General features: G+C 44.4%; 1 protein-coding gene across 1 annotated transcript in view; it reads right to left on the bottom strand.

Annotated features, from left to right (window-relative positions):
• Positions 1–26,477, bottom strand: part of METTL16 (methyltransferase 16, RNA N6-adenosine) — a 248,706-nt gene that overhangs the window by 57,728 nt on the left and 164,501 nt on the right. The window contains exons 7-8 of the mRNA XM_069227020.1: positions 19,186–19,255; positions 16,106–16,195 (exon numbers count right to left, since the gene is read on the bottom strand). Coding sequence (XP_069083121.1) covers positions 16,106–16,195; positions 19,186–19,255 — 160 coding nt within the window. The remainder of the gene's footprint in view (positions 1–16,105; positions 16,196–19,185; positions 19,256–26,477) is intronic.

Raw genomic sequence — 26,477 nt, 5'->3', positions numbered from 1 at the left:
CTATTTGTGTAATAAGAAAATTGATGAAAACCAGGAAAGTGGAGCCTCTGTGTTCTAGGCACTGATTCTGCCTCTCTGAGGCCAGGGGTCACAAAGGCAGTGCCAGGCCATGGCATCAAAGGTTGATGCGGTCTATGCCACGCTCTACAGTGCACCAAATAAAGCAGCTTAGCACTGCAAAGACCACACCCGCCAATGCCATCACCCGCCGGAAGAAGGGGCAACATATCTGGGGGCGGCCCCACAGTTGTCAAAACTACACATAATGCGATAACCGCGGGGGCAGAGCCGGGAGCCCGCCACACCGGCTTGGCTGTTTGTCTGTAACACACAGAGCTCGCCAGCACACTACATATCATTATTTTTGGAGAGAGATGCCCTCTTAGGCGTACCGAATTCAAAGAGTACCGCCGCTGCACTGTAGTGGGCTGGCAGCTGCCGGCACACGTGACACGACAATTGCTTTTTTAGGTTGAGCACGCAAGCTCTTTGACGTGTTGTAATCTCTCTATGGGCTTTTAACCACACCCATCACTTTCACTCGTTCCTGGGCTTAACTTTCAAAAATCCTTTATTATCATTAGTAAATGCTTTACATTTGCCCCTCCTATGGGTGTTTTATTTACCGCCTTGATAACTGCACGATTGTAGATATGTTTGACTGGGAGCAAACTTCGTTTTGTTGCTTTCCTTCATGCTCACGCTCATGGCGGCCGTGGCGCTTTGAATCATCTCGCTTGTGTCAACTGTTTTACTTTTCTTTTTCAATTTAAGTGGCAAGAAAAGTCCAGTTAGGAATTTGCAACGCTAGTAGCTCTAACTCGAGCAAATGAAAGACCCACTGCATTGCAAATGCTTGTTTCAGCAGCTGCCACAGCAACCACAGGACCCCGTGGTTCCACAGCAGGGGGTGTTGAGGGAGAGGGACATTAGCAGGCCTGGGTTTCTTCTGAGGCAGTGGGCAATACAAATGCACCTCTGTTACACTGCAGGTGGGAACTGGTTTAGGAGTGAAGAGTAAGGCAATCCGGGCTCACTGGGCTCTAAATGCCAAAAATATTACCTCTGATATCTTGGGGCCACTTTAGAACAAAGTACCCCCCGTGAGCACCCCACCCTCAGGGTGACGAGGCAGAGCAAGCCAAGGCTCACTCAAGGGGGGGTGGGCTAGAAAGGCAGAGATCTGCACAGCACACAATATCATTTAATAATCCACTGTGTGTCCGATGCTTTTAATTTTAAAAAGAAACACAACAAATACTAAAGATAACATTACACATGTATATAATAAAAACCAGACCTCTCTATCCCCTCCTAAACTAGACATTTGTGTAAAAATGTCTCTGGGTGCTAAACAAGGCACGGTCCCTTCTAAGGGTGTTTGTCACGGAGTTTACAAAGTACATCTCCTTCGAGCATTATTTTTCAGAGTTCACAACGTAAAACGTCTTCCTATTGTGCTTTTCAGAGTTCACAATGTGAACCCCCTTCTGTCTGTCTGGGTCTCAGCGTACAATCCCTTCCGACTGTAGTTGCACAAGGTCACACCATGCACCACCCTCTGCTACATCTCACGAGGGTTCAGTTAACAAAGCCTGTATCAGTTATGAGCCTTAGAACTCATGTATGGGCGGAACGGAGCAGAAGCTCTCTATGCTGCTTTCTGAAGGACTCAAGAGGTCAAACAACGGCTAAAGCTGTCTCTAGCCAGACCAAACCCCCCCAAACACCTGTGCCACGGCGGAGAGCAGCATCTCCTCGCTGTGCCCCCAAGAGAAGGAACAAAGAACCGGCGGTGCTGGGGAGGTGCCGGTCCAGAGGGGGCGAGGCGCGCCTCCCGCGCCCCCAGCCGTTCTATAATCCTTTAAAGTCATTAAACAGCTTTTCAGCATAATTAGCAGTCTCTGCTGGAGACAGCACGCGACTAGTCCCTGCTGTGTGACAGTCCTTTCCGAACTCTACATAGGTCTGGTGGTAGGTAGCTCTCTTTCACTCAGTGCCTAGAAGGCGCCAGCCCTGTGACCGAGGGCGAAGACAGATGGTCTGCACAGTTCTGGTGGTAGCGCCTAGAAGCCACCAGCCCGGTGACCGAGGGCACGGACAGATGGCACCGCACTGGGTCAGGCTTCAGTTCGCCCCTCCAGCGGGGCAGGTGTAAGCCACAGGCTCCCAGGATTCACCTGCTGGGGGGTCACAGATGCACCAGTCTTGCAGGTCGAGCAGACCCCCCCGGGGGCCAAGTAAACAACACAAACTGAACACGGTTGTTGGCAGTCTTGAGGCGCTCGGCAACGTCTGGTCTGGAGGGGTTGGGGGTGTCATCTCTGTTACAGGTTGGGGGAGAGGGGGCACCTGCGCCCAGGACCAGGCACCTAATGAACGTGGCAGGAATCCTGCATCCTGAACCCCGCGCCCTCCCGGTCAGTGTGTGACTATCGAGGTACACACTAATGACGTCAGTTGCACCCCGTTACAGTGAGTCTGCCACCTATGAGTAACTACGGCCTCCATCCCAGCTACGGAAGCCGGTGCCTTCGAACAGAGATGTATAGACCTTTTGATAAGCATTGGCAAAGCCAATAGGCCTCGGCCTGGGCGTTAGGTGTATTTCCCAGCCGTGTATTTTACCCCTGGCCTCGGCTGAGTGCGGACCGTGCGCTGTGGCTGATGCACAGCAGACCTACCCTGGAGCCATGGGCCCCGATACCGCTGTTACAGCAGACGCGCCGGTACCGGCGGATTACTACGGGGGTGTTTTTTGGTTTTGGTGAAGAACAGATCGAGTGCGCCTGAGAGCAGCGGCTGCTTTAGGGTGGGGGCGAGGTAAAGGTGACATTTTTCTAACCTCCATCGCGTGCAAAAAGAGCCATCGAGCCCCGTGGGCACCACCCAAGAACCCCAGGCCACAGACTTAACCCCCAGATCCCCGAGTAAGCTTTCAACTGATGTCTTTTGAGAGATTCTACAAACTTTTACTGTCATTCTGTGCACGGGCTCTTAAAAGCAAAAGAAATTGCTTTGTCTACACGAAAATCTTTTAGCAGAATACCCAATATGTTTAAAATAAGCGTTCTATGTTGGCTTAATAAAACACGCGAGTGAGGGGAGCCCGATCCGTACATTCTTTTCTTGGAAATGTTGAAAAAAGGGGATTTACCCGGCTGACAAATCAAACTTAAACAATGCATTTGATTTTAAAATTACTCCTCGGAGTTGTCTCTCATTTAATAACATCATGTGATCGTATCACGCAGGCACCCCCCCCCATCGCCTGCTGTATCTCACTTGCACGCTCAATTCTCCCTCCTAGCCCCCCACTGTCCTCTCCTCCCGGTCTCTTTACCCATCCTCTCTTCTCCGTTTTATTTCCCCCCCAATTAACTTCTCACTTGTTTGGAGTTTTCTGTCCCGGTTTTTCTCCTCAAAGTGATCTCCCCTCCCATACATTTTTGTATCCCTTTGTGGGCTGTAACCACGCCCATCAGTTTGGTTTGTTCGTGGGCTTGCCTTTTTAAATTCGCTTGATTTAATTAGTGAAAGGCATGCTGGTGTTTAGCCCTCCTCGAGCGCATCGGCCAACTACTGAAAACATGCGAGGCTCCATGTTTCCGTATGGTTTCTGGACTACTTTTTCTCTATATTTCACAGTGCGATCTCACTGGGCACTAGTTGAGCCCTTTGCATGACATCACCCTGTTACATGGATATTTGCACTTTTGCTGGTTACAGAATAATTGCACTTTTGCCGGTTACATGGATAATTGCATTTTTGCAGATACGTTTCACTTCGAGCAAACTTCTGTTTCCTTTTGTGTGTCTGCTTTGCGTTGATGGCGGCCATCGGCTCGTTTATGTGAAACTCTTTTACTTTTCAGTTTATGTGGCAACAAAAATCCAGTTAGTTATGCAAAACTGTTTTACTTTTCATTTTCAATGAATCTGGCAAGAAAAGTCCGGTTAGGAGTTTACAATGCTAATAGCTCTAACTCGAGCAAACACAAGACCCATTGCAATGCTTGTTTCTATTTCCATTGTTTTATTGCCTGCCCACCGTTTCCTCTCACATGCTCTTCAAACTACTCTCAGCTACTGTCTACATTTTCTCTCTGCACTTTTTCCACTCCTACTTTCCATTTAGGGCCTGTCTAATGCAGGAATGAACGACTTCAAAGGCCCCTTGAGCTTTTCTTATCCTCCCTTATTAGGTCTGGCTGGTCAGCACAGCTGTCGCCAGATGTGCTATCATCGACTTGAAAAAAGCTTTCAGGGGTACCATAGAGAGGGGCTTTGTCTCCAGCCATATGTTGGTAGCCAGAAGTACATGTTTTGATTGGGCAGCGGTTTTGTGCTTCCACAAAAAAGTGCTTCCCCTCCAAGCAGCTTTAATTATTTTGTTTATTTATCCAGCTGCCTTAGCCAACAGCAGTGTGGCTGACTGTGCATTGACCTTTCCGGGGCGCGCACACAGCACATTGGAATGCTGTTAAATGACCTTCGATAACTCAGTAATTTACCATGTTTTTTTTGCCCTGGCAGCAGACGGGAGAAGGGCAGTGGTGAAGGATGTATTAAAGTCCCAACACCCTCCCCTTAAATTATTAACGTTTGACTTCAGACTGTAGTTTTGTGTTTAAGGGCACCATGGGACTGCCTGGGCTACACTAATCTACATGGATGTTGTAGGCTTGACAGAGAAACCACCTGACCGTATGACATCAATAAACAAGCATTTACAATGCAACGGGTCTCGCGTTTGCTCATGTTAGAGCTGATCGCGTTGTAAACTCCTAACCCGACTTTTCACCTATCGGGCAAAAGTGCATTTATGTACATAACCCGGAAAAGTGAAATTAACTATGTAAAGCGCTCTACTTCTGCCAAGCGAGATCACGCTCGTAAATTAGAGAAAAAGAAGTCCACGAGCCCGATGGAAAACAGCGAGCCTCGCATGTTTTCTGTACTTGGTCGCTGCGCTCGAGGAGGGCTAGCCACTGGAAAAGGCATGACGTATGCGTGCCTTCGACTAATGAAAGCAAGAAGATTTTATTAGACAAGCCCACAAACCAATAAAAAACACTGACGTGAAGTTGACAGGGCTCCAAGCCCTTTTCTAAATACTAAAGCGTCTCGCTGAGATACGCATGCGCGAGTGCATGCAACGCAGGCTCGACCCTAAAAAGAGCTTTCACAGTGCTACTGAGAGAGGGGTTTAGGCTCCATCCACATGTTACTTCCCTGAAAATAGGACTTGATTCAACAGAATGTGAGTGTTGCCACTTGAAAGATTTCTTGTATCAAACATTTTGGCTTGTGGTAAAGCTTATTCTCTATACACCAGGAATGTGTTGGTTACGGCGGCATCAATGATCATGGCTAGCAGACAAATCTGTTGATTTTGAAATGTTATGATAAAGACATTGGGCCGGACATACTTATTGTGAAAAGTGTATGTTAAAGTCAATAGGCATTTAAGTGTTGGTTGCTATTACTCCAAATTAAAGCAGATAGCTAGGTATTTTAGGACATGGAATCTCACGGATTACCTTGGTAGGCAAGGACTTTTGTGTTGGTTGCCCCCGACAAACAATGGGTATAGAAGGTTTGCACTGTGGGAATCTGAAGTGCCGTCCTCACCAAAAAACGCAAGAATCTTTAAAGGTGTTCAAATCAAGTTTAATCCAAAATCACAACCTGGCATCTCCTCTTCCCGACCTACATCCATCCGCCCTTGTTCTCCTCGTAACTGTAGTCTCCCACCCCAACATTCTACATTCCACACGCAAGATCACTGATGTTCTTTAGTTCACATCATAACGCATCTTCTTCCCTTCCAGTTGTGGACACAACAGTGAAATAATTATAAAAAAACTAAATAAAACAACAGTACAATAAACTTTAAGAGTTGCCCAGGATATATCCCAAGATGTTAAAATGTACATATACAAAATCCTAAACATTATGATCTCACATAATCTTTAAGGTACAAAGGTGGTTTATGGGACCTCTGCACTCGGTGAGACTTCTGCACCCTGGCATCCAGGCACTTCTGCACTAGGCTCAGACCTTCTACATGTTTCTCTGTCACCTCTCACTCTCCCCTCAGCTTCTGTACCTGCTCGTTCGTCACATGCTCCACCACCACTCCTCACTTACAACTCATCACTCAAACATTGCACCTGATGAAATGTCCTCACGCCCTTCAGCATTATGCGCACTTTTTTTTAATTTATTTTTTTATAGAGAGCTACTCTCCTAAAATTCCACCTATCACCTCCTTCCAGAATAACTGAATATCTGCTAACTTTGTGGACCCTGAAAGACACATATATTTTGTTAAACCACCTCCCACTCGCCCAGACTTGACTTTTGTCTAATCTACTTTCCCAATCTTGTGGGTTGAATTATCAACCCTCTTTACCAAACTTTTCACACACGCCTTCAACCACACCGGTACCATTTTGGTTCCAGGGACTCTCCCTCTCATCTCCTGGAATGGACATTTTTGAGAAACACTGTGCACAGTCGTGCGATAAGCCCAAATCATATCATCAACCAATTCCCTGATATCAGTGTTGCTTGCCAAAGCCATCTGAATAGTACCCTTTATCAACCGATTAGCCTTTTCGACCATTCCATTTCCCTGTGGATTATAAAAAGAAGTACATGTGTGCTTAACTCCACACTGCTCAAGAAAACGCACCATTTCATAAGACGTCACCTGCATGCCATTATCAGTGATCAAAGTAGCCAGAATTCCTTCCTTACAAAATATAAGACCTAACTCCTTTGTGGTCGTTCTGGTGGTAACATCTCTCATAAATTTCAGAATTAGCCACTTAAGAGTACACATCCAAAATCACCAGGGCATACCGCAAATCACGTGGTAACTCATGCACAGTACCTATAAAATCTAGACACATGGTGTGCCATGGTTTACCAGGATCGACAATGTGACCCTCAACAGCCTCACTCCCAACAGTAAGGGGGTCATTCTGACTGCGGCGGACGGCGGTCGCCGCCCGCCACGCGGTTCCCGCCGAAAGACCGCTCCGCGGTCAAAAGACCGCGGCGGTCATTCTGGCTTTCCCACTGGGCTGGCGGGCGACCGCCGAAAGTCCGCCTACCAGCCCAGCGGGAAACACCCTTCCCACGAGGACGCCGGCTCAGAATTGAGCCGGCGGTGTGGGAAGGTGCGACGGGTGCAGTTGCACCAGTCGCGAATTTCAGTGTCTGCTAGGCAGACACTGAAATTCTTTTTGGGGCCCTCTTACGGGGGCCCCTGCAGTGCCCATGCCATTGGCATGGGCACTGCAGGGGCCCCCTGGGGCCCCGCGGCACCCCCTACCGCCATCCTGTTCCCGGCGGGAGAACCGCCAGGAACTGGATGGCGGTAGGGGGTGTCAGAATCGGATTCTCAAGGGCAGCGGAAAGTCGGCGGGACACCGCCGACTTTCCGTTTCTGGCCGCGGCTGAACCGCCGCGGTCAGAATGCCCAGCGGTGCACCGCCAGCCTGTTGGCGGTGCTACCGCCGACCTCCGCCATGGCGGTAATTACCGCCAGGGTCAGAATGACCCCCTAAGTCTCTTCTCACTCCTACAAACCACACCCCTCTCTACCCACTCAACCACTTGATTATCCATACCAGGCCACCAAAACCCACATTTAACATGTTTCTTTGTTAAGGTTTGCCCCAAATGACCTTCATGACACATTTTAATTAATTTACTCCTTAACCCTGTAGGTGGTACAAACCGAGCTCCCCTAATCACCACATAGTCCCCAACCACAACTAGCTCATCCAAAATCTTGAAGTTTGGTCTTGCAGCTAACAGAATTACACTCTACCTTGAGGCTCCATTCCGTATCATATTCATTACCACAGATAAAACAACATCACCATCCATTTCTCTTTCCCACTCATACCTGGTAAAAGCACCTAAAGCTCAATGTACAGCATCCTGTATCCACGTTACAGCTCCATCTCTCTCTTCACCACAAACACCTGAATCACCAAATGATTCTAAAGGTAACCTAGACAGAAAATCCGCCTGAATGTTACTCCAGCCAAGAATAAACACCATAACATACATATACTTTTGCAGCCTAGTGGCCAATCTCGCCAGTATTGCTGAACCTTTACCCGCCCCTCCAGGTATTATTACTTTCAATAAAGGTTTGTGATCTGTTCTTAAAACAAACCTTGAACCCCATAAGTAAAGGAGAAAGTATTCAACACCCCAGGAAGCTGCTAGGGCTTCCCTCTCAATCACTGAGTTATGTTCAGATTGTGTGAGAGAACGGGAGGCAAAAGCAACTGTTTTTTCTGTTTTCCCATGTACTTGAGATAACACTGTTCCTATTCCAGAAGCACTTGCATCAACTATGAAGATAGATTTCAGCCATGAGTCAAATGCTGAAAATATATTAGCCTCACACAACTCTTTTTTAATGTTTTCAAAAGAGAATTGCTATTCCTTACTCCACTCACATTTGTTCCCTTTTCTCAACAAAAGCCTCAAACCTAAATATTCGATCATGCCCAAAAATGATCTCAACTGCTCTTTATCAGCAGGACATGGCGACAATCTAATGGCATCAAGTAAATCTTGTTTAGGTTTGATACCTCCTTCAGTAACAGAATATTCGAAGTAATCAATGCTCTTTGCCATTAACACATATTTTTCTTTTTTCAGCGTTAATCCTGCTTCCTCTATTCGTCTCAAAACCTTTATAAGAACATTATGATGACGTTGCACCGTGTCCCCAAACACTAAAATATCATCTTGGATGTAGACTACATCCTCCATTCCAGAAAATAATTTTGCCATCATGCTCTGGAACACGCTCGCTGCGGATACCAAACCAAATGACATACGAGTGAATGGAAAAGTTCGTTCTGTGGTAATTAACGGCGTAAGAGGTTTCGAACTCTCATGTAACTGCACGTGATGATATGCACTCTTCAAATCTAGCTTTGAAAAATACTTTCCCCCTTTTAGAGTCATCAATAATTCCTTAAAATTTGGTCGGGGAAACACATCAGCTGTTACATTATGATTGAGAGATCTCAAGTCCACGCAAAATCTCAATCGTCCATCCGCTTCTTATGTGATCACCACCGGAGAAATCCAGGGAGAAGTTTCTACAGGGAGTGCAGAATTATTAGGCAAGTTGTATTTTTGAGGATTAATTTTATTATTGAACAACAACCATGTTCTCAATGAACCCAAAAAACTCATTAATATCAAAGCTGAATATTTTTGGAAGTAGTTTTTAGTTTGTTTTTAGTTTTAGCTATGTTAGGGGGATATCTGTGTGTGCAGGTGACTATCACTGTGCATAATTATTAGGCAACTTAACAAAAAAAAATATATACCCATTTCAATTATTTATTATTACCAGTGAAACCAATATAACATCTCAACATTCACAAATATACATTTCTGACATTCAAAAACAAAACAAAAACAAATCAGTGACCAATATAGCCACCTTTCTTTGCAAGGACACTCAAAAGCCTGCCATCCATGGATTCTGTCAGTGTTTTGATCTGTTCACCATCAACATTGCGTGCAGCAGCAACCACAGCCTCCCAGACACTGTTCAGAGAGGTGTACTGTTTTCCCTCTTTGTAAATCTCACATTTGATGATGGACCACAGGTTCTCAATGGGGTTCAGATCAGGTGAACAAGGAGGCCATGTCATTAGATTTCCTTCTTTTATACCCTTTCTTGCCAGCCACGCTGTGGACTACTTGGACGCGTGTGATGGAGCATTGTCCTGCATGAAAATCATGTTTTTCTTGAAGGATGCAGACTTCTTCCTGTACCACTGCTTGAAGAAGGTGTCTTCCAGGAACTGGCAGTAGGACTGGGAGTTGAGCTTGACTCCAATCCTCAACCCGAAAAGGCCCCACAAGCTCATCTTTGATGATACCAGCCCAAACCAGTACTCCACCTCCACCTTGCTGGCGTCTGAGTCGGACTGGAGCTCTCTGCCCTTTACCAATCCAGCCACGGGCCCATCCATCTGGCCCATCAAGACTCACTCTCATTTCATCAGTCCATAAAACCTTAGAAAAATCAGTCTTGAGATATTTCTTGGCCCAGTCTTGACGTTTCAGCTTGTGTGTCTTGTTCAGTGGTGGTCGTCTTTCAGCCTTTCTTACCTTGGCCATGTCTCCGAGTATTGCACACCTTGTGCTTTTGGGCACTCCAGTGATGTTGCAGCTCTGAAATATGGCCAAACTGGTGGCAAGTGGCATCGTGGCAGCTGCACGCTTGACTTTTCTCAGTTCATGGGCAGTTATTTTGCGCCTTGGTTTTTCCCACACGCTTCTTGCGACCCTGTTGACTATTTTGAATGAAACGCTTGATTGTTCGATGATCACGCTTCAGAAGCTTTGCAATTTTAAGAGTGCTGCATCCCTCTGCAAGATATCTCACTATTTTTGACTTTTCTGAGCCTGTCAAGTCCTTCTTTTGACCCATTTTGCCAAAGGAAAGGAAGTTGCCTAATAATTATGCACACCTGATATAGGGTGTTGATGTCATTAGACCACACCCCTTCTCATTACAGAGATGCACATCACCTAATATGCTTAATTGGTAGTAGGCTTTCGAGCCTATACAGCTTGGAGTAAGACAACATGCATAAAGAGGATGATGTGGTCAAAATACTCATTTGCCTAATAATTCTGCACTCCCTGTATAGGTTCGAGCACACCTTATTTGAGCATATCACCCAACAGCTCTCTAACATCATGTACCGCCATGGGCACCCTCCTCACCTTATGTTGCACTGGAACTGCATTTCCTTTTCAGAATAATTTTATGTACATACCTTTTAGACATCCTAAACTATCTTTAAATACCCCTTGTCCACTCTTTCACATCATCTAAGGGCATCTCTACTACCATGACCTGAATGTGCGCCCTTGGATTAACCACAATGTTAAGATCATATTGATGTCCCCATCCTAAAATGGCTGGACCATCAGTCGACACAAACCTTCCCAATGACTTCACGTGAACCAAATTTGATGACTCCTTGTAAATATCCCAATATTTCAATAGCCTCTCCTTGATAACCCCCTGGGTTTATAGCTTTAGAAAGTAAGTTAATGCCATTCCAATGAGTTCTAAAAAGGTTCTAAGGAATTATGGTGTACATCGATCCTGAACCTATCATAAGTTTGACCTGACACCCACAAATTTCAAATAAAGCTGTCGGCCTCCTTGAGTGCCTCCTGTCATACTGAGAATCTATGTGACCATTCCCTACTACTAGGATTCTGTCCACATCCGAACAAGAAACTGATGTATCTACAATTCCTACTCTAGACTTACAATTGTGTTGCTTACTCGCTTCATTGCACATCCTAGCAAAATGGCCTCTGAACCCACATCTCCTGCATTCTTTGTTTAAGGCATAGCACTTTTTAAAATCAGAGTTGTGATACGTACTCCCACACCGACTACACCCTTTATCCTTACTTTGGACCCTGTTCTTAGAGTCTAATGTATTCCTTTTTAAGCTATTTTTCTTGACAACATTAATATCCCTTTCAGGACTACTACTACTACTACTACTACTACTACTGTTCCTCATTGTAGCAACATCTCCCATACCTCTACCTCTACTGTTGAGTTATTTTATACATCGCAGTGACTCCTCAATGACTTTGGCCATATCAACTGCTTCTTGTAATGAAGGATCTTTTGCTGCTCACAACCTTTCTTGTATCGTCTTGTCCTTACACTGTACTAAAAGCTGGTCACGAATAAGCTCCTCTGTCATAACCCCAAACCGGCATTTGACTGGCAGTTCTCTAAGTATGAACACAAATTCTTCTATACTCTCATGATCTGCCTGTGGTTGTGTATAAAATTTATACCTAGCCATAACTAGATTGCTCTTCTTAGCAAATCTAACTTGTAGTCTTTTAAAGGCTTCTTTATAAGCATTATCCAAAGGTCAGCCATTAGGTGCTAAAGCCACAGGCAGATATTTAAATATCCTCTGACCCCCACCTCTTAGATTGTTCAATAAAACAGCTTTCTTTCTAGTGGGCGAAAACTGCTGACCATCTAGTGCAAGGAGATAGTTTTCGAACATTTCTATCCAATCTTCAAAAATTATGACAGGAACCCCTGGAAAGTTAAGAAACATCAGAGGTGGGCTAATTGCATTGTGTGCAGCCATTATAGCTACCAGATTATTAACCCACAGTTGGTATGTATTAAACGTATTTTTTTTTTTTTTTTTTTTTTTTTACAGACCAACAAAGGCAAATAATATTAATACAAAAGTTACTTGTGGAATTGAGAGGTTAAAGGTGTGCCAATCATCGAAAAATCAGTACTCACAACAAGAACACAGGTGAAGGGTGTGCTAATCAACGTAAATCAGCACTCGCAACAAAACATAGGTGGACCTAAACGCCTCTCCCAAAACTACAAATCAAATTGCTCCGTAAATATGCAGTTAACCAGACGTGGCCGAAACACTGCTATATTCCGGTGCTGATTGCCTGTCGAAACCAGCACGTATCCAGGTGTTCCGATCGCCAAACACACCCCTCGATTCGTTCCGTTGCACTGCGCTTCCCCACTCCAAGACGCAAACAACCCCGAACCAAAATGGCTCCCATGTCATCACGTCATCTAACGTGGACGCACGCTGAACGTCACCTGCTAAACGAAGAGCACACGAGAAACAGCTCGAGCTGCTCCTATCCGTTGAACTGTGGTGTACAGACAAATCACCCAGTGGAAAGAAGTACACGATAAGCCAAACCACCACAGTATCTTGAAATGACTATTGCCGTACTGCCGTACTGTTGTATTAGAGGATGTCCATGAAATACGCTCTCGTCATACAATATCCACTGAGCCGGTACGGCAAAGAGATCCAACCAGGTTGTGAAATGACGCAGGTCCTCACCAACATCAACACTTCGCCAAATTGAAGTGCCATCCTTACCAAAGAACACAATAATCTTTAAAAGTGTTCAAATCAAATTTAATCCAAAATCACAACCTGGCATCTCCTCTTCCCGACCTACATCCATCTGCCTTGTTTCTCCTCGTAACTGTTGTCTCCCACCCCGCATTCTAGATTCCACACAGGAGATCACTGTCTTCTTTAGTTCACATCATAACAGAATCCTTGTAAATTCCTTTTAGGAGAGATTGTATTTTTGTTTTCCAACTGAAACATTTGCAATTTAATGACTGTATGCCCAATGCCTACCTTGTGGGAAAGCTTATGCTCAGTACTAAAGGCCTGAGTTATGGAAACAAACCAATGATAACAGCCAGAGACTTGATTAGTGCAGGGAAATGTTATGCCAAATGTCAAACATATGGCCTGTTTAGTCTAAAAAGTTATCACACAGACAGTAGGCTTGGCTTATTTAATGTGAAAACCTTATGGCCAAGTCAATAGGCCCCTGAAACTGGATTGTTATCACATTACTTACCAGGCTGTCGAAAGCTATTTAGTTACAAGGCATTTCACAGATTACCGTAGTAGTCAAGGGTTTTGGTGTTAAAACACCCACTGCCAGCAGAATTTCACTGTGATGGGTCTTGTAAAACCTTGTTCATAGGGATGGTATATTGTTTTGCTAACTGTAATCGTGAACATATTTTTTTATTTTATAAATGTATGCCTGATGACTGCCAACTTATCCACACATCAGTAGGCCAGTGTTGTATTCAGTATCAAGCCAATGGTAAAGGCTAGAGACCTCAATAGTACATTACCCAACACTAACTCAATCATCTTTTAATCAAAGTAACAACATTATATAATCTGTATTCTCCTTAGGCTATTTTTCAAATAGGTGCTTAGTGCTGGGAGCAGCGTTTCAATTCTTTGTGCCCACGACCCATGTGCTATAGCTACAAAAAGCAAGGGGACCCCCTACAAACCGTTTTGAGAGTGGAGTGAATACTGTGTATGTAAACTCCTCTAAAGGACCACCAGACAGACTCAGTTCAATTGGCTCCAACAAAATTATTTAAAAATCTATCTATAAATCTGCCTGCTTGAGAAATAGCTATTTAGAAGTATTGTCTTCTTTGCTGCTCAAAAACAAGTTGTCACAAATAATCCACAGTAAATACATTAAATATTTGGGCAGAACACCATCAAAATGGCTATCTATAAAAATAAATAGAAAAAAAATACAAACTAACAAAAAATAAAGGTTGTATTTGACTTGAGTCCTACATGCTAAACACATCATGACTTATTTAGAACAGACCATTTGGCAAATTATATCACAATAGATCTCAAATCCGGAGCAGACTTCACCAAGCAAAGGCGTATTAATATGTATTGTTAGAAAATGCAGGAGTTGGTAAAGAAAATTGTTTTTGTTCTCTGCACCCGATGCACTCTTTAAAGTCTGTGAAGCAGAAACAATGCTGAAGGAGATATATGTAAGGCAAAGACATAAATATCAAATTGACAATCGAGTTATGCACTTATCAATCCCTTATTGGAATAGTTGAACGTGTGTTATTTTCAACCACTATCCTCGTACAGTCAACACATTTCAATCTCATCAGACCCCACGACAACGAAGACCAACTTCCAAAACTGCATGTAGAACGTCACAACCTGGATGAAGGACAACTGTTTAAAGCTCAATACAGACAAGATCGAAGTGTTGATCGTGGCAACCATACCTCCCCTCTGGAACGACACCTGGTGGCATGCAGAACTTGGACCCACCCCCAAACTAAAAGTCCACGCCTGCGACCTCGGCATCATCCTGGACAGCAAGCGAACCATGAGGCAACACATCAACACAGTATGCTCATCCTGCTTCTGCACTCTTCACATACTCCGAAGAATCTTCAAAAGGATCCCCCGCAAGCACCAGGAAAATAGTCACACAAGCCCTAATCACCACCCGGCTGGACTAAGGCAATGCAATGTACGCAGGAACCTCCATCAAACTCAAGAGACGGCTCCAGACGATACAAAACTCAGCGGCCAAACTGATTCTCAACTTACCGAAAAGAACCCACATCTCCCAGAACCTGAAAAACCTCCACTGGCTCCCCATCGAGAAGAGATGCCAAATCAAGCTCCTGACACACGCCTACAAAGGCCTCAGTGACCAAGGACCAGCATACATGAACCACTGCGTGAATTGTCACCAGCTACATAGAAGAATTTGCTTCCTCTCCCTTGCCATGGCACACACCCCGCGGATCCGCCGTACCACAGCGGAGGACGCTCCTCCTACCTCACCACCACGTCCTGGAATGCCCTCCCCCTTCACCTCCAAACATCTCCTTCGCTGACAGACTTCAGGAAGAAGCTCAAGACCTGGCTCTTCGACCAAACCCAGCACCCGTCGCCTGGATACCCTCACAGGTGATAAGCTGCGCTGTAAAAGTAATGACTGATTGATTGATCCCACAGTGTAGAATTAAAGGATCACTATCAGAATCAAACAGGAATATTTTCACTAAATCACTGTGTGTTATGTAATTACTATAATTAAAATCATAAATCAGTCACATGGCTATGGAGCAGTAAAACATTTTTACGTTGACTTTATTGGCAACTTTTTTGCAAAATATTAAATGTCAAAAGTAATACGTTGAGAACATAAATTCATTTTTAAGACAAAGAAAAGTAAACTTATCTACCTAAAGAGAGAAAATGGGCCATTTCTTCAAAAATGACAGTGTCTCTACGCAAGTAAGTTGGGAAGTAGCAATACAATCACCGGTCAGCAAGGGTGAGGGGGGGTGCAAGAAACATTCTACTACAATGCAGAAGGCCTAGGATAACTCAAAGATCTGGAGCACTACAGAAAGCTACCTGGTGACCCCAGTCCCGAAATGAAGTATAAAAATAACCACCAATTGCTGAGGTCAGCTTTAGCACAAAAATTATCAGCAAAAATAAATTTGATTTCATAAAATTGACTCAGTATTCTACCTCTTGCCCAAGACATCTACATATTCTGCCCAACCTCCATATTTGTCTTCTGAAATCAGTGAGCAAATACATCAATTTCTTCATAAAACATGGTATTAGTGCAGAGCCATGGAATATGTAAGCTGCATACTTACAGGCACTTTTACATCATCATAAAAACTCCAAGCCAAAGCCCATCTCATTGTCCGTCCCTGATAAAATTCTGTGTGAGCAACTTTAGGAACCTGCGGAAAAGAAGGAGCATTTGTAACCTTAATTTCAATTAATTGGCCATGGGGCTCATTCGCTCAAATCAAAGTCTGTAAACTACCATGTCAAGCTATCACAAAAGGCAGGCGGAGGCCACACTCAAGCTGAAGCCAAATTCATGCAAGACATGATGTATAATGCTAAAGCCAATGCAATGCTTAGGTCAGGCAAGTGCAGCCGTATGGCCTGATCTCAGTATGATCAGTAGAGTGATCTGCTGAGTGGATGCCATAGGCTTGACTGCGCTACTCACTAAAGACCATATTAAGGTGATTATTAAAGGGTGAACAATATCTTTATGGTTACTTCAGTACTCTGAGTTAGAGGAAGCTCTTTCCTGTATGTGACCTATGGTAATCTCGTAGCAACTTAGAGCAAGACAGAAAACGATTTCCGAAGCTGTTATCCTAATGCTCGTGCAGCTGTGTTCATTCATGGATCGCTACAAGTGGTGGATGATCAATGCTGGCAATCGCTGGGGGACAAGAGAGAGCAGCAGAGCTGTAACATTACTACACTGGGCTAGCCCCAACTCACAGGAACAGTCCCAGGCACAAGAAGATAAAAGAAGATAAGACGATGTGGGAAACCCAGGATATGGGTGAACATGTGTCTCCCATCCCACGGCCAAACCAAGCCTTCCTTCTAAAAGATCTACCCAGAGAATATTTCTACCAATGGTGGTGTATGTAAAGCTTCCATAGGAAGGAGAAGGGCCATGGAGTTTGAGCTAATGAGTAACGCAAGAAACTTTATATATCGATCAGGCACATGCATACAGACTTTGCTGATATTCTGCAAAACTATCGAGAAAGCAGGCACCACCTGACTACAAGACCACCTAAGCATCAATTCTCTCTTTAAGGACTACTCGTCTCGTTTCAGAGCACGCTGCAGAAGTGAAACAGCAACCTCCAAGCAATGGATACCACCCTTTCCTTTATACCACAGACAAAAGCAACCCTTTGGCTCTTGGTTCTGCTTGATCTCTGCCATGTTTGATACCACTGACCATCAAACATTGAGCAAACGTCCTATCACAGAACCGATATCAATTAATTCAGATGGAGATTTCAGATCCCAGTAGCAATCAGTAACTCACAGAGAACCTCAACGATCCATCTCCTTTACTCTTTGTTCATTAACCTTTGCTAAAACCTTTTTATATTCTTCCCGGAAAACACACACAATTAAGATTCACAAGTGTGCCAACAATATACAGGTTATTTCTGGGTGTGCCCACAAGCACAAAAACTAATCAGCTCAAAGACTTCTACACCCTCTTCAGCTCAGAGATACCAAACTGAATCTAACTAATACCAAGTGCAACCTCATTATAAACAGCAGCAAAAAAACTCAGATCTGGCTGTCCAACATGAAGACAACTCTCGGCAAGTTACTTCGATTCATCACTGACACTAATCTCTCGCTCAGAACTGAGTGTTGATGAGAAAACTCAAACAGTTAGCAATTATTCCTTTAATAAATCAGCAACCTAGCTTTGCCTTTTAACCTCCCAGCAATGCTCTATGAGCTGGCTCCCCCATTTTTTTCCATGGAGAAACTGAAGTGAGTCTTTCACTGCTCAACTTGCCTCAAAAGACTAAATAAATGCAACCGCACCATGGCCACATAATCAGGAAGACCTGCAGCTTCACGTCTAAGGTAGTAACAACTAACATACAAACTTACTATCACAAGACAACTGTGCCCCACCCACAGCCATGACATCACAAGAAGTCAAAACAAAAGGAAAATGGAATATACCATAAGAAGCCTTCTGAAGCTACATACCAAGGATCCAGAAAACCCCTTATCTTCTCCACCTCAGAAAGAATGTGAGCACACATTTTCAAAGAACACCTCATCCACTGAAAAGGAAACCACCTACTTCAAATATAAAGAGAAGTCCACCCACTTCTGTACACAAACTGTAATTGCTTTTTAACCTATAACTATGTACAATGCTCCACTGCAAAACAATAGAATACAATAGAGAGAGTTTGGCCAGATATGGAGAGAGTAAGGTGAAGGCACAAGGCCATGGGGAGACAGGCACGAAAAAGAGAGGAGAAAGAGACAGACGTCCTGGAGAAGACACCAAATAACACACAAAGACAAAGTAGATAGATGAACTGAAGCCAAGAACACAGACTGGCATGCTGAAGAAGGAATCAAATGAACACTTGCTCAGAGCATCCTAAGAGGACCACTAATTTTGTTGTGTTTCTGCTAGAATGATACTGACTAGCATGTTGGCCAAGGCTAATTTTTGAGGATATCAAAAATGGGATAACTGTACACCCCCATGCAAAAGTCTATGATCCAGGATGGAGCGTCAGATGACAACTCACAATCTACACCTGTGCAAAGGGTACAACACTTGCATTCTGGGCCTGATTAAGCAATGGAAATGTCTATACACATCATGTACTTAAACATGTCTATTTATGTCTGATTAATCCAGTATTTTCCATCCTCTATAAAAAAAAAAAACATGACCAACACCAAATGAGCTTACTGTTACAATTGTTGTGCCTCAAATAACACACTTAATACAAGGATCATTTCAAAGCATGTTCAGTTTTCTGCTACTAGACTTAACATAAAAAAAACAGCATTGCCAACACTGGCCTTCACTCTAGCTCTCAAAATATGTTCATGCTTTTTTCGTCGGGAGTGTACGACTCATGTCTCATAAGCTGTTTCATGCTTTTGACAGTGCGCCATAATAAAATAAAAATACAATGAAACAGCCTGGCAGAGAACACTGCGAGCTCACCAATCACTGTTAAAGCTGCATCCCCATTAGTCACAATATCAATAGGTGTCAACTGTGTAGGAAGGATTTTATCACATGGCGACATGGATAGGTCTGACCAATCGTAGGGTCCAATTTTCACACGGCCACATGCTTACTAATGCTAGCAATGAAGTCTACTTGAAAAGTGAGAATAAAACTTACTCCTTGAATTCGAAGTTCTTCTTTTAAAGGGGCCAGGCTACATTTCTTCCCCAGCATGCAACTGTACCACCTGCAAGAAACAAAGAAAATAAATGATATATTTATCCCTGCCAGACAAGCTCTAATTAAATAGAAATGGTCCAAAAGGACACAAGGTGCCTGCGAAGAGGGGCGTCCGATCTTCATCTGAACAGGAATGGAAGGCTACATTGAGCATCAGACAAGTCTGCCCACAGATCTGATTAATCATTCTCCTTTACTGAAAAGGACCCCTTAGGCCCACACTGATCATAGGATGGACTGACCGGATCACTATGTGGAGCACAAGTGGCTTTCCTTAAGAAACACATTAATATCCTGAGAGCTATGCAGCCTGCATCTTACCCAGAATGCACCCCGTCAATCTTTGAATCTATGAAACAAAATGGCCGTGAACTCTTGCATTGGTGCATTCAACAAGGTGGTTATCATATATGGAACCTGCATTAATCTAGATGAAAAGAATAGTTCACACTGCAAAGCACAGAATTGAAGCTGCGCACCTAACTAATCACTAACACTGGCCTCCCTTGGAACAGCATGCTACCGCAGAGCGATTTAGACGCTTGTATACCCATACCATAACATACCTGTGCAAGCGTCACCATTTTGAGAAAGCAACATTAGCAAAATATGATCCAAAAGAAGCAAGTGGGAGGGGTCAGAGATGCAACAAATGTACTGCTGCCAGAATTTCACATCAAAGAAGACTCCATCATGCACTGAAACAGAGCAGAGCTCACAAAATACCAATGTAGGTTAAAATGAACTTTATACAATGACTACCTGCCCTATTGCTAACCATACGTGCTGTCATCAAAGCCCTAAAGTCATCCACAATTACATTTTAAGAAAAAGGTGAGAACAACACGTTTGAAGTGGGTCCCACAACATGAGAGCAAAAGCAAATGACTCCATCTACCAGTTTCTCACCATACAACATGTTAAAAAAACAGAGAAGTCAACACCCACCTGGCAACACAGTTCACCAGAAGCCCTCACGGAGGAAAGGTCACATGGGCCTCCTATTACACTAACTGCTAGCCAGTCACAGAGCAATACCGGTTTTCAGCACTCCAACCCACACCTGTCAGACTCTTGGAGTGTCCTTGCTCTTGTTCCCAATAAAATGCTCACAGCATCATGCAAAGCACCACCAGCTGAAATTATGCAACTCATGCTTATTAACAGTCTTGGTTTTCTTGTGTTCTGGTTCAGGGAGGACCTTGCCTGACAATTTGGGCTGGACTGTTCCTATTGGAACAGGATCAAGGCTGATTTGCATATGGCTGGATCCATAGTTAGGTGTCATGGTGTGCAAAATAACAGTGGACTGGGATGTGGCCCCGAGTAATTACTAGTGGCTGAGATTAATTCAAGCTTTAAATACATCACTTGTTTTTGTACTTCAGTGTGATGCCCAGACCTAGGGCTGTGCTCACTGTGCCACTGGAGCCAAGCCAAACCCGAATGATGAGCACTAATGAGGGCAAAACCAGCCTTCAGCTGCTTGTGTTCCAGTTGAGGGAGGACTTGGCCTAGCATTTTGGATTGAACTCTTTCTATTGCAGCATCGTGGAGACTAATTTGCATATGGTTGGCTCTAACAGAGAAGGCATGGTGTGCAAAATAATTATGGACTGGGATGCAGCAAAGTAATTACCAGGATTAATTAAAGTATTCCATCCATCACTTTTTTATATACTTCAGTATTAATATATACGCAGCAGTCAAGCGAGCAGTCAGCTTCATCAGTTCACTCTACTGCAACACCCTTTATCAAAGAGACATATCCCCAAAACATCAGGCATACTTATATATCGTAGTTTTCTGAAATCACAATTAAAACTATAGAGGGTGCATTGTCCCTGGCACCAACTGATCTTAGGGCACTGGTGAGTTGTCCTATGAGATCCCTGGCTCAGTTACTGGAAAGAACTGGAGACCACTTGAGAGTGGGACACTGTCTCTTGGCCAAGGAAGGAATTCCAAATATTTAGATGCTAAATACCAAACAAGAGGTATGAACATCCATTTCTTCTCGAATATAGAGAAAGTTCTAAGGATCACAGAGGCTAAGCTGACTTGGAAGTTGAAGGACAGTGCTTGTGTCAAGGGAGTAATTAACGCTTGGAGTCTGTTTTTGAAGCTGAGGCACTACACCTACATGGGGATATGTAAACCAAAGTTACACACTAGTTGAACCAAAAGAAAAACTAACAAACAGAAGGAGTACAGTGTCCAAAGAGGTTTGCTTTTTGCAGATGTGCAGCTTGAACAATCAACCTCATTACAGTTTTGGGTTTGTTATGATAATTTTTTCATTAAAACTGTAAATGGTGCCTATGCACAGCTGCACTTTTTACTACTCATTTGGTATCAATGGAGATAGTATTTTTTTTTATTAGCACTTTATCCCATAGCTCTGCCATCACCAGATGCTAGGAATAACAGAGGAAACTATTATGCAATTCAACATCAGTACTTTTACTGACTTCAGTAAGAGAAAAGGCTGGATTGACCTTGCTGAGATTTGATCCCATGAACTGAGCTCAAAGCACTTGCCAAAGGCGAACGTTTAACCAGCTATGCTAAAAGGATAACCACTGGTGATCATGTGTTCATTTTTCACGGAGTGGATGGCCTCGGAGTTTTCTTTACAAAGCCATTACACCAAAAATTCAGTTGGTCCCATTTTAGTATTTTACTCCATAGCAGATATTTATAAGGTATATGTATTTCAAATATTCATTTAATTATTCTCTTTGATCCTGCCCAGAGACACCTTTTTCATCTCTTTTACACCCTTTTTATAGCAGCCTCTGCTACTGAATATATTGAAGTGTTTACCCAACTGTAGGAAGCTGGCTCTGTATATACTATCAAAGTAAGCTATAATGTGCACAGAGTCCAGGGGTTCCACAGAGGCTTGACAGAGGCAAAAATAGAGAATACTAATGTTCTATTTGTGGTAGTGTGGTCAAGCAGTTAAGCTTATCAGAGGGTAGTGCAAAGCATTTGTTGTACACACACAGGCAATAGAGGAAGCACACACTCAATGACTTAACTCCAGACCAATGGTTTTTATATTGCAAAAATATATTTTCTTAGCTTATTTTTAGAACCACAAAATTCAAGTTGCAGGTAAGTACCTTAAACGTTTTGTATTTCACACAGGTATCAACAGTATTTTGTTTGAAATAGGTAAGTAACACAGTTTTTGAATTATTGGCAAAAAGCTATTTTAAAAATGGACACTGCAATTTTCAAACAGTTCCTGTGAGGGAAGAAAAGTTAGATCTCTTTACAGATAACTACAACACTTACAGTCTCAGTTTTAGGTAGTCCACCGGTTGGGGTTAAAATGAACCCGAAACACCCACCACCAGCAACACGGGGCCGGACGGGTGCAGAGGTCAAAGTTGAGCAAAATTAATGTGGGCTCCTATGGAGACAGGGGGTACTCAGAATCCGGTCAGCCAGCAGGTACGTACCCGCGACTCGGAGGGCAATCCAGGGGGGATTAGAAGAGCACTCGGGGGCAACAAGTAGGCACCAAACACATACCCTCAGTGGCACAGGGGCGGCTGTGGGTGCAAACAGGACATTGGGTTCCCAATGCTGGTCTGTGAGAAAACCCCGGGGGTCACTCAGAGGCTGCAGGCAAGGTCCAGGGGAGGGGGAGGTTAGGGCACACCAGTGGTCAGACAGGGAAGAGGGCTGCCTGCTGAACGAGGAGGTACCGGAGGTCGGTTTCTCCAAGGCCTGGGGGCTGCGGGTGCAGTGTGTTCTTCAGGCGTCAGATATCTTCGTCCGGAGCTTGCGGTCGGGGGTCCTCAGGATTCCCTCTGCAGGCCTCGTCATGGAGGGGGTCAACCCAGGGTGGGCACTTGCTCACAATCGCCTGGGGATGCTTTCGTACTGGGTGGACCACCTGGACACGGTCCGTGAGCATCGGGTGCAGAGGGGTCAGGACTCACGCATCCAGAGTGAGGTGGGAGTCTTTAGTTGTAGGTTTCTTCAGACACAGCTGCTGTCCTCGAGAGTTCTTGGTCCTTTTGGGGTGCAAGGCAGTCCTCTGGAGTTTGCAGAGGTCGCTGGGCCCGCTGGACGCATTGCTGGTCTTTTTGCAGGTTCTTTGAAGCAAGAGACAGGCCGGAAGGGCTGGGGCTAAAGGAGTTGTCGTCTTCCTTCTTCTCTACTGGGGTTTTCAGCTATGCAGTCCTTCTTCTTCTTGTCAGGTCTCCAGGAAGCTGGTGAGCTGCGTTCAGGGGAGTCCTTAAATACAAGATTTAGGGGTGTTACAGGGATCAGAGGGTGAGTAGCCAGTGGCTACTGTTCCTGAGGGTGGCTAAACACTTGATGTGCCCACTCCCTTTGGATAGGGGGGCACAAGCCTAACTCTATTGATCCCTGTCCTCCAAACCAAGATAGAGGATTCTGCAGGTAGAGGGTCACCTCAGCTCTGGACACCTTAGGGGTGGTCTTAGCTGGGGTGGTCACTCATCCCTGTTTTCCTTAATTTTCCCGCCGGACTTGCCATAGAGAGCACAAAGGCTCTCACCCCATGTGGTCAGAAACTCATCTGAAAGTGGCAGGCTGGCACAGACCGGTCAGTCCTGCACTAGCAGTTTGGCTAACATACAGAGGGCATCTCTAAGATAGTCTCTGGGTGCATTTTTCAATAAATCCCACACTGGCATCAGTGTGGGTTTATTGTGCTGAGAAGTTTGATATCAAACTTCCCAGGATTCAGCAAAACCATTATGAAACTGTGGAGTTCATAATGACAAACCCCCAGACCATATACTCAATAAGGCTACACTGCACTTACAATGTCTTAGAATGGACTTAGACACTGTAGGGGCATATTGCTCTTGCAGCTATGCCCTCACCTGTGGTAAAGGGCACCCTGCCTTAGGGCTGTAAGGCCACTTAGAGGTGTGACTCACCGATGCAACAGGCAGTGGTTTGTGGAAATGCCACCCTGAGAGAGGTGACATGTTGACTTTGTCTTTTTCTCCCCACCAGCACACACAAGCTGTAGGGGCAGTGTGCATGTGCTTGGTGAGGGGTCCCCAGGGTGGCATAATACATGCTTCAGCCCTTGGGGACCTTCCCTGGCCACAGGGCCCTTGGTGCCAGGGGTACCTTTTACAAGGGACTTAACTGTGTGCCATGGGTGTGCCAATTGTGAAAACAAAGGTACAGATTTTGGGAAAGAACACTGGTTCTGGGGCCTGGTTAGCAGGATCCAGCACACTTTCAATCAGATTTGGCATCAACATTAGGCAAAAAGAAGAGGGGTAACCATGCCAACAGTTGCACTTTCCTGCAGAGCCCATTCAGCAAGAGGCGTTGTGGCGTATAAGGATTTTTCCCTGGATGGGGGGGTTGACATCATGTACGACTCTTATCGTTCCTCTGAGTCCACATTCAAACATGTGTCCAGTCCTGACATAGAATGTAAAATTTCCCAGCTTTCAAGATGTAAAGTTTCAGTTCTGTTAAGCATGGAAAGGCAGGGATTATCCCCATCCGAAATTACAGTAATACTTAGCATTTTTACCCATCTTTGGAAGAGCTGTACACATAAGCCAGGTATGAGAATTTTGTAACAGAATGTTTACTTTTATGCATCCTTTAAGACCATGATATTCGGAGACTGTCAGATTGTTGTGTATTATTGTGGTTATCCCAATAGAAGGCTCAACAAGGCTACGTCACATGAAGACAAAAGGAAACTGGCATATGCCTGGGACTGGATATTTTGGGCTCTGTGCTGTGATTAGCTAAGCTGCTCATGCAGTGACATCATTTGCAGTTTCTGTCAGAAATGATATCTAGATTTCCTCAGTGTCCTTTAATTAATGAAGTTGGAATAAAGAAGAGAGAAATACATAATCCTTGCCTCCAAGCCCTTAAACGAATAGGAACTTTCCACTTCGAAAGGTAAGAAAATGTACATTTGTTCACATACACAATCCAGGCCTAAGCTATCTCAAGTGGTGTATAGATGGTCAGCAAGGTATAACAATCACTGAGGCCATCAGCAAGCTTGAAACTGGAAAAGATCACACAAGGAAGTTACCTCCGCCCCTGACACTGTCAGGTGATTCACCCGTCTGCATAAAATGTCAATGCAAGAGTTCAAAGGCAGGGATTGTCATTGAACATCCTATCGTTTCAGAAATTAAAGTCTCTGTAAATCCTATGCCCTTCACCTACCCATCTTATACACCAAATCACAAAAGAAAATGTAGAAACAAAGAATAACACTAGACGATGGAAACCTAGTCAAAGTGCTGCCTGAAAGTGGTGGCAGTCAAAGGCAGGAAACAGTAGAGGCGCTGAAGTGTTTGAGATACAGCTTAGAGGAGTAAGCAGATAGCATCACCATCAGCAACACACAATGGGAACACTCCTACCTAGTCCTATTACAGGTCTTGAGATCTCTCATCAGGGCCAGGAGGCCAGTGTTGATCAAAAGGCCATATAAGGTGGAAATCCACACTGGGTAGCCTGTTGGAGAAAGCTCCATTTTTAGTCATCTCAGTTCACCAGTGCAAGCGAAAGCATATGCTAAATCAAAGGTAGACTTCTGTTTGCTCATGAAAGAGTATCTGCTAGAGGGAGATGGGGTATCACCGAAGGCCTTGAGAGGAGATGTACTCTAGTGGCACTGTAGCGGGAACACCTGGCTTTGAAAAATAAAAAAGTAATAGTTAATTCTTGATTTCACCCATTAGAAAACACTTGAGCCACATTTTAGGCCACTGTTTTTTGCCCACTGTGCCACTCTACACACAGACTAGCAATTTTGAAATCAGATTGTTGCTGCTGCAATAGAAACACTGCAGCACAAGCTTCCAGACCAGGCACCCTGTAGCAGGAACACAAGCAGCCGCGGACTGGTTTCTGCCTCGACAGCCCTAATCAAGGAGGTGCGGTTCACATCCAGAGTCCTGGTGAGCATCTGGTATGCCCACTGCAAGGTCAGAGCTATGCTTTGTCCACTTTTCAATAGTACAATAAATGGTGGCCAGTCCGCCCTGTTTGTGCCAAGAATTAATTATGTCTACTCTCTCTGTACAAAACTTTTAGCTCTCCCGCTTTAAACTTGTTCAATACTTTTGCCCACCTTGTGCTTGCCAAAGGCATTGAGTTTACCCTTTTTGTTGTACCCTTCATCCACTGCTCTTTCCATGATGCTTCTACGAGGTCCTGGTGCTAATTCTGAGCCCTCCATTGTT

Source organism: Pleurodeles waltl, chromosome 3_2 (assembly GCF_031143425.1).
Source record: "Pleurodeles waltl isolate 20211129_DDA chromosome 3_2, aPleWal1.hap1.20221129, whole genome shotgun sequence".
Classification (NCBI taxonomy): domain Eukaryota; kingdom Metazoa; phylum Chordata; class Amphibia; order Caudata; family Salamandridae; genus Pleurodeles; species Pleurodeles waltl.
Note: the sequence above shows the minus strand (reverse complement) of the source record. Positions and strands in the feature narration are given on the sequence as shown.